The sequence below is a fragment of the Montipora foliosa genome, chromosome 11 (genome assembly GCF_036669935.1).
Source record: "Montipora foliosa isolate CH-2021 chromosome 11, ASM3666993v2, whole genome shotgun sequence".
Taxonomy (NCBI): Eukaryota; Metazoa; Cnidaria; class Anthozoa; order Scleractinia; family Acroporidae; genus Montipora; species Montipora foliosa.
The window spans coordinates 16,130,403-16,140,402 of record NC_090879.1 but is presented as its reverse complement, the minus strand read 5'-3'; the positions used below and the strand labels follow the sequence as shown (position 1 = coordinate 16,140,402).

General features: G+C 36.4%; 1 protein-coding gene across 2 annotated transcripts in view; it reads right to left on the bottom strand.

Moving 5' to 3' along the window:
- LOC137975539 (MAM and LDL-receptor class A domain-containing protein 1-like) overlaps nucleotides 1-10,000 on the bottom strand; it is a 120,800-nt gene that overhangs the window by 87,241 nt on the left and 23,559 nt on the right. For both annotated transcript variants that reach the window (XM_068822650.1, XM_068822651.1), the window contains exon 11: nucleotides 9,845-9,944. In XM_068822650.1, the coding sequence (XP_068678751.1) occupies nucleotides 9,845-9,944 (100 nt within the window). The remainder of the gene's footprint in view (nucleotides 1-9,844; nucleotides 9,945-10,000) is intronic.

The window sequence follows — 10,000 nt, the reverse complement described above, 5'->3', positions numbered from 1 at the left end:
AACCAATTCACAAATTCTTGCATCGTTTTGTCTGATGAATTCTTTAGCGCTTGCAATTCGCTCTGTAATGCTTCACGGTCGCTTGATTCGGTGATCAATTTCTCAACCACGAGGAGCTTGCGACGGAATTCCTTTTTGTAATCCAGAGCCGCCTTTTTCCGTACTTCTAAGGTAAATCCGCGGCCCTTTTCGGTCATCTTTCGAAGACGAGTGGGCCTCACAGACGACTGATCCAGGTTTGAGTGTTTGTCGACACTGTTCACAACGAAATATTCCTCCAACTGAAAGGCTTTGACTTTACCGGCACGGGCCCATGAGAAAAACAACCCATTTGGTTTGAACATGTGTGTTTATTTGACGTCTCGCTCAGCTCTTCGCTCACACTTACACCTGTCAAACTGAATGACAGGGTAAAATTTTACACAAATGTAAGACAGGAGGACAGGAAAAACAAAACGAAACACTTACGCCTTTCCGGGCTTGTAACACGGACCGCATGGTCTACAACTAAAAACCGAACTAATTGCGCAAGCGCAAAAACTTAAAACGAGGCAGAATTGTCACTCAACGTGACATTGTAAGCCTTGCGGTGCGCTAGGGCCGCTACAATAACTATTCATAAACCACAGAGGTGAAACAACATAAGTTTAAGCTTCTGTATGCACATTTCACATGCAGCTGTAATACTCTCACCTTGTCCTTCCCGTGAGGGATTTGTTCAATGCTGGTACACGACGGTCCTTTGCTAGTCACAAGGACGTCGCATAAGCTCGCTGGCAAACTATAATGGTCAGCACACGCTTTCTTCAAGTTTGTCAGCGTGAGATCCTCATAAGGGAACGGCACAAATTCTCTAGGCTGTACGGGACGAAATGTCAGTCTCTGTTTGTTGTCTGGCTCTGAAGCCAAACGTTGCACGATTAACTCATGCGGAGCGGAACCAGATTTCTTGCTCTTGCCCTTTCTGCGAGGATCCGGTCGCTTCCTTTTCGCCTTCATTTCCTCTTGTAAACGGTTTCATACAGTTTGCCTTTTATTCATCTCGATAAAAGGACTTTACATGGGTATAATATATGAGGCAGGTATGAGGAAAGTACTAGGTGGCAGCTCACACGCGCGAGGAACCATCCAGGACTCCGCTGATGTAACGTGTCGCAGGCTATGATAACGATGGGTCACTTTACGACATTTCATTTAGAGAAAAGAAATTAATTGTGATTTCGGTTCGGCCCAGCGTTATCATAGCAAAATAAAAATCAATTTGCATTTTTACTAAGGCATTTTAACATGTTTTTTTTTAAACTATTTTTTTCGATTTCATTTTTTTTACTATTATTATTATTATTTTTAATTTAAATTTTATTTTAATTTTTTTTTGATTGAAATTTATTTACATTTTCATTTTGTTTCTTTATTTTTAATCTTTAATTTCCATCTTTCAATTTTTATTTTAATTACTTTTTTTTTGTTTTTATATTTATGTATATTTATTTATTTATTTATTTATGTTGGTCTTTTTTAAATTAAGTTTCAATTTTCTTAAATAAAACAGGCATTTCCAGTTAGTTTTTCTATGATAATAATGGGCCACCATACCAAACCTTAATCATTGGCAGTAATTGTAAACATGAATATAACATTGAAGAATGTGCAATCTCCGTAAACAAAGAGAAAATCAACACAACCGAAACTCTCCAACTTCCAGGAGTCACGATAGACTCCAAATTGAACTTTAATAATCACATAAGTATTATTTGTAAAAAAGCCAGTCAACGGATTGGTGTGCTTATGAGACTCCGCAACTTGATTCCAACAGAAGCATTAAACCAAAAATTTTTAAGGCAGCCATTCTACCATATCTGACCTACTTCCATCTTATATGGTATTTTTGTAAATCTGGTGATAAGCGCAGATTGGAGATTGGAGATTGGAGTAAAAGAAAGAGGCCTAAGGACTGTATACAAAGACAAATACTCCACCTATGAACGTTTGCTGCAGAAAGCTAAGTTTCCTGCGTTACTAAATAGACTTTTACAAGATATATGCATTTTGATGTACAAAGTCAAACAGAACCTAAGTCCTTTGAATATTAGTAACATATTTCATGAACATAACTCTTCCTATGATTTAAGACAGTCCGACTATTCAATTTGCAGTAACTTATGGCAAACATTCATTGCGCTATTTAGGACCAACATTATGGAGCTAAGTGACAACTGCAGACAGATCAGTTACTTCCTTTGCTTGTTTTAAAAACCGTGTACGTAAGCGTGACCTCAGCTCTTTGTTAGATGATGGCTACAGGGGTAGTGCTTTTTTTGTAATTCTTAAGTGACTTCTTAATTCCGATATTTTATATTTTATGCATATATGTATATATGACTTTATTTTATAATTTAGTAGATAGTATTTCTTTGTAAATAATGTTATATTTTATTATTTGTGTCCCCACATTCGTATGGCATATCTCCTAAACTAGGAGGTTCTGACACGGTAATAAAATTTCTAGTACGATAAAGTTTCTACCACTACACGGCTGGTCAACCCTTCACTTGAGCTTCGATACGGCGAGAAGAAATCAGTGAACGGTTGACCAACGTCAAGTTAACCAATCAAAAAGCGCTGATTAACAATTTTGTCCCTCTTGGCAGAAATCTGCGCTTTTTGATTGGTTAATTTGATTTTGATCAAATTCCAATGGTCGACCACTTCTGTAGTGATCATATGGCGATGGCAAAAACTTGGGCGAACCTTGAAAATCGAGCAGGATTTTGAGGTTGCAGAGCCGTGTAAATGCAATGAGTTTCGGCATGACGCCAAGAAAATTATCAACTTTTCATGTGCCCAATGCTGGGAGAAGAGCGACCGTCAGAAGAGGGACAAATTTGGCTAAATTCTGGAGGCACTCGCACGTGAGCGGTCTTGGAAGCTGCACGCCTTGTCTATTTATATTGTATGTGACGACGCGTCGTGTGAAGGGAAAATAGAAGCCTCCCAAAAACCCATCAAATCACACAGGACAACGCAGAAAATAGCGGGTGAGTGAACTTTATTCATCTGGCTGTCCATAAAATGGATTTTCGAAAAGAAACATCGCGATTTGAAGTTTTTTACCACGATGGTCACCGCTTTCAAAAAGACAATGATCCAAAGCATACAAGTCGCCTTGCTAGAAGCTTTATGGAAGATAATGGAATATATTGGTGGAAGACTTCCCCTGAATCTCCAGATCTTAACCCGATTGAATTGCTTTGGCACGAACTAAAGCATTTCCTTGGGAACCAAGTTAAGTGAAAAACAAAAGAAGAGCTCGTGGAGGGCATAGAGAGATTTTGGAGCGAGAAGGTGGATGCGTTGAAGTGTTCGAGATAAATTGGGCATTTGCAGAAGGTGTTGCCGGCTATTAGCAACTAACAACTGTATTAAAAGTAGAAACACGTTTATATTTTAACATGTATTTTTGTGGTAGTGGTAAAAGCACTACACACTATGTCACCGAGTTGTAAGAGTCCGTGGTAAGGATACGCCTGCAGCACGTGCTTAACTCGTCAGAAACTGTGGCAAGGCATGTAAGTTTCTTCATTGAATTATTTTGCGTACTTTTGAAAAGAAAGTGTTTACCTAGCGTTATAAGTTTAGCGATATCATTGATCGGTCGCTTTGTGCCCGCCTTGTTGATTTCAAGTTGACTATTTAATTAGCCCTGTGCTGTGTATTCACACAAAAGCTAGTTGGACATTGTATTTTGTACTTTATGCCCCCAAAACGTACATGGAATAAGTTTTTCCATCAGTTCACTTCATAGAAAAAGTTGTACGCGGAAAGGCGTGGTATTCGCCTACATGATTTTTGTGTGGTTGTTTATATAACATCTTAACTTTTGTTTTTTTTTTGTAAATTATGACGATATGTCGGTCTATCGCGGCTTTATCTTATCTTACTAGCTTGAAGTCTTGTATTTTTGAGATTTTTTATTCAAGGAAAACTACGCTATGAGATTATTTTTCCTTATTTTTTGATAATACATGTACTTGTGCACACTAAAGTGTTCATTTTTATTAACGATAATTTCTTACACGACCTCAGTTACACTTTTTTTTTAAAAATAGGCTCGCATTGTATATGCGTGACAGGGCAGTAACAGCACAGCGCTGTAAAATTGTCAATTTATCTGCGTTTTGTCTTCCAGGATATTTAAGTTGTCTTTGCGTAATATATAGCTCTAATAGTTCACGATATGGTTTTGGCATTGTATATCATTGTCGTGTCATGGTAGAAGTCTTAGGTTAATAGCCCCCTGAAAAGACATGTGGTTACTAGCAAAGTACTAAACCCAGAAAGAGTGAAGAAAATAAAAGGGAATCGAGAAACATTGCCTTCTAGGCTGACATGTTGATCATTTCCAAGTTCCCGCACAACTTCTTTTCACCACAAGTTGAAGCGTACACTGTGAGTGTCTGACAGCTTTGTAATACAAATGTTCACTTAAGTCCATCCTTATCCCGGCGGGGGTAGTATCTGGATGGGTGACCTAAAAAATATACCACTTCGAAACAGAAGCATAGGACCGAAAATTCTATTTTAACTAACGTCCAAAAATGCGAACTAAGTAAGGTACATATTTTGTTAGCTTCCTTTATGCAAAACAAATATTGATGCAAAAGTAAGTAAATATTGAGACACAGTTTTCAGGAAGAGCAGAAGGAAGTTTTCAGGACGTTCGATTGAGAATACAATATTTTGCTATCAGCAACAAAATTTACGACGTGAAAACAACATTAATTTTGAACCGCGAATATGAAAAGTTACCATCGGCAAAAAACATTTTGCGAGATTTTTGCGTTCAATTTTGTTTTTGTACTTTTGGCTGCTCAAGTAAATCGCAAAATCGAAAGTGACATCGAATTCAGCGGGCGCCGTGATCAAGTTACCGCTGCGTGTTTACTCGCGAAACAGTGAAACATCTCTGTGAAATGATGGCAAGATACTGGGTTTTTGTTTTTGTTAGTTTTCTTTTTCTTTCAAGTGTTATAAAGTTTGACAAGAAATGTGCGAATTCAACACAAAGATCACAATCGCCAAACTGTTGAGGTTAATTGACCATTGTTTCTGCAAAGTCAAACATTTACTCTCCAAGACGAAGTTATTTATCACCAGGTAATTCCATAGTTTTGGGAATAGCAGCTACTTTATTATTCATCAGCTCACAATTTTTTGCTGATTTTGGGGCTCATTTTGTTGAAACTCAAGCACGCTTCCAACAGACCTGTTTATTTTCGTGAATTATGCACTGCCTACAGTGCACTACCACAAAAATTCTCCCGTATCACATTTCAACCCACGTATGCAAATTTGTTAAGCTCGAAAATTACACAACAAAATAAATTGGTGGAAATCACAAAAATCTTTTCCAGCGAAAAGTTTATTGAAACAAACAACAGATTTGCTACTAGAGGCAAAAAGCCTTCCTATTTCAATTGCGCGCGTGCAACCAAGACACACAATCAGTGTCACAAAGCATATGCAATTAAATAAATTTCTGACAGTTCACATCAAACCCTTTTCGAAAGAACCTTGCCCGTAAATAATGAAGCACAAGAGACAAGCTTTCATTCAAATATTTCTTCACTGTTACATTTCCATTTTCTTTTACCTCTGAAGAGTTGAGTGCAAAATAAATGTAAATTGCCAGACAACGAAGATGCGACTTCAGTAAACACTGTGATGCAATCAAGGCGTTCGATTCCTTCAATGTTTGTTAAATCCATAAAAATTTACTCCAACTCCCTCAAAGCTAACAAAATATGCGCAGAAGACTATGCACAAAAACAACACTTAGCAAGGGAGTGACAGGCAAGACTTTTACCGACACGGGAAAAACAAAAATAAAATAAAAAAGCGACGAAATATTACACATTTTCCGACTGGGATTGCCATATTGGCAACCCACTAAAAAAAAAGTTAAGCCGTCATACCTACAACCACACAAATGTCATGTCGGCGAATATCATGCCTTTCCGCACACATTTTTTCTATGAAGTTAACTAATGGAAAAACTCATTCCATATAGGTTTTGCATTGGGGGCATGAAGTGCAAAATGCCCTGTCCACTTAACCTGCGATCAGGCTCTATTTTAGTGGTATGTACTGTGGAGTTGGCGAAACGAAAAATAGAGCCAGACCAAATTCTCCTTAAAAATTCCTTCTGCCCACATTTTTTGGTTGATTGACATGTCCTTCATCGGCCAATCAGATTTACTTCCATTACACAATACTCGCGTGGACGGCAGCTGAACGCCTTTTTGTTTTGACCAGAGTTATTTACCATGGGAGGAATTATAAACGAATTGGAAAGTTAGCTTTGGCTTCAATTTGAGAAAATCACATTTAAAGCATGGGGAATGTTACTTTCTGTACCTTTCGACGACCATGTTAGTAGTAATGTACTGTACTTCGGCTCACAATTTTTCAAATCATTTTTAAAATAATTTTCTTAATAATTTTTTAAATAATAATTTGAGCTTAATTTAGTACTAAAATTTCATCAAAAAATTCCATCAAAAAGTACAAATAAAAATAAAAATATGGGGTCAAACTTATTCTTGAATCACAATGCTGCATTAGGGATGAAAAAAAATAGCATAGCTATTTTTTCATGCCATAATGGTGGATGCATTGTGAGCAAGAATAAAAAATAAAAATAAAAATAAAAATTCTGTATTAAATTTAAATTTGGACTTAAGCTAAAAAATTTTCTATATACTTTCAAAAAATAATTTGCATGAACGGGAAAGCATGAAAAAAATTTAAAGTTAAATTTTGAATATAATACCAATAAAAAAATAAAATATTGGGATAAAAATATAAATTCCTTTATTAAATTTAAATGTGGGCTTTTCATAAAATTAAATATTAATTCTGACTATAATACAAATATGGGGAACGCTATGACTGTATAAAAGCAAGCAGAGCGCAAGAGAGAGCGCTTTAGCACTTCTCTCATATTGGGTTTATTGTTTAATACTATATATTAATTTTTTTACAATATCAAATAATTTTTTATTTATTTATTCTGACTATAATATAAATATGGGGAACGCTATGATTATATAAAAGCAAGCTTTTACACAATCAGAGGACAACAGATAGCGCTTTAGCGCTCTCTTATATTGGGTTTTTGTTTTGTTTTCATATATATATTAATTCCTTTATAAAATATAAATATTAATTCTAACTCTAAATACAAATAAAAATACAAATAAAATATGGGGTTTTAACTATATGCTTTTTCAAATTTTTACATCAAAAAATTTCATCTTATATATTTTTAAAAAATTAAAACTTTATTTTTCGATAAAAAATTAATCTATATGTTTGAAAAAAATGCTTTTATGCTTGAATTTAGTAGAAGAGCTCAAAGTAAGCATAATATTAATATAAAACCAGAGCATGAATCCCAATAATATTTACAACAACAAATACTTTTCTGAAAATATGAATACAAAATACAACAATTAAGAAATTAAGAAATAAATTTGATATCAAAATTTTTGTATAGTTTTTTTTAAAAAATAATTAGCATGTTTTAAAAAATAACACTGTAAAGAATTTTAATATATATTTTTAAAAAGTAAAACTGTTAAGAATTTTTTTCATATTGCGGCAAAGGCCGGTGTAATTCTTCCTGTGATCTTCACTGAATATGCAATCTTGTAAGCGTGACACTTAATTTGTAATAGGCCATTTCCGAGTTCATGTCTGCCTCCTCTTCAAAGCGAGTCTAAGTGCAAAGTTTTTCTTATGAAAATTAGTTTTCATTCATATGTAAAGTAGAACTAATTACCATCACAAAAACTTTGCACTTAGACTCGCTTTGAAGAGGAGGCGCACATGAACTCGGAAATGGCCTATTGAGATAACCTAGCATTTTTTCGTTGGACGGTTTGGCAAAAGGTTTTTAAAGAAAAAAAAAGAGAAATACAGTATTCCTTTAACGTGGTTGCCCATGAAGGTTTTTTTGGTGATTTTTTTCCGCTAATCTTCAGTTGCAGTGGATTTCTAGGATTGTGCGCAGTGAAGTCATGACAAGCAAACTTAACGTTGATTTTTTGATGGAGTACGGACAGTAAGATGAACTCGCAAATTCAGGTGGCTCCAACGGGATTCGACCCCATGACCTCTGCGATTCCGGTGCAGCGCCAACTGAACTTTGAGTCCACTCAGTTGGGAGCAGGTTTGTTTGTTGGCCTCATTTGTTCTGGTGAATGACTCGATGAATGAAATGAACGTATATTTGAAAAGGGGGTTTTAGATGAATACCTTTAGAGCCACCAAATAGGTGGTATAAGTTTTCATAACAGGCAATTTCTTAAATTAGTAGCCCATAACTAGGAGCGAACAACAGCCCTATATTTCCGTCACAGCGTTTTCACAGACCGCGATTTATTTTTGATTGAATTTCCTGATGACCAATCACAAGAACCTAACGTGGCGTCATAGCACCACCTAACCGGAGTTGTCTTTGTCTTTTTGCAGAAAAGGTAGTATAAAAATAGATCATACACGGACTCCTGGTTTGTAAAAATACCACGACATAGGCTTAGTATGGGAGGTGTTCACTCCTGGTCATGGGCTCGTGCTTAAATTTTCCAGATAAGTGCGAGGATCACTTTTCTCTTTCGTCTTCAGATTTTTCTGCTCGTAAAACGTATTGAATTTACGAAATGAGGGGTGGTCCACTGTTCATGGACTGGGTCCATATACCGGGTCCACATACTGGGTCCACAGGGGTGGTCTATGGACCTGGGGTCCATGTTTTTTTGTATACATCCTGAACAGTGAGTAAATAAAGCTGTTTGATATACAGTTATTCAAAACATGCATTCATGTAACTTGCGATTTTATCAGCATCCCTTGCTGCTGATATATACGTCCTTTATCTTATCAAGGAAACCAATATGAATCGGCTTTCACTGCCATTTGAAAGAACCAGCTATTTAGCTTTCAAAACGTTAGAGAAGTGGTTGCCAAAGTACTTTCGACCACACAGCCACAGAGTTTCCCAACAGAATCGCTAATTTCACTCTTTCTAGAGATTCAAACCCAATTCTGGACCAGTTATGAGATGTTTCAGATGGCATATCTACATTTATACAAATAAAATTAAGTTGCACCGTCACGTCATTGAAAGAAAAAAAGGCAGCAAATTTCTTCGTACACTAATGGCGGATCAGTTTCGAGGACTTCGCTAGAGCTGCGCACAATCATGTAGGTGTTTTCACTTCCGGGGTTTAAAAAGTCACTCAGATCACGATTGGCCATGATTTGTTCGAAGGTCCGGAATTTTTTAAGAGACTTTTGGTCAGGCCCAATTTAGCAAGCGACGACATAAGAAAACATATGGGCGAAGCTAAAAATGGACCTGATCGCAGGTTATGTTTAACTAGCTTCTATGTTAAGTTGAAATTAACAACGCGGGCACAAAGCGACTGATCGATGATATCGCCAAACTTACGACGCTAGGTAAACACTTTTTTTTCAAAGTACGCAAAATAATTCAACAAAGAAACTTACATACCTTGCCAGAGTAACTCGACAAATGATGGAAACCAACAGTACGATAAAATAAAATCTCTAAAATAGACAGGAAGAGACGCGTGAAAAATTAATCACGCAAAAACTCAACTTTTTTCTGACTCAAGAGTCTCGAAAATTGTCTCGAAAACTTCTCGACATCCCTTAAAGGTCTCGAAACTCGACTTAAGCCTCGATCCGCGAAGTTCTCGAGAATGGAGGACCGAGAATCGAGTTTCACAGATCGAGCTTCGAGGGACTGTCAACTTACATTTGCACGGTAATTTAGGTGCCTCGCAATCCTTGAAAAATATGTCGTCCACAGCAATGTCACCTCTATAGTCAGGACCACGCACACCCTCAAAAGTAACCTTAAAATTAAACAAAAGAAGCTTTGAAAAAAGAGAGAAAGTAGTAACAAACAATC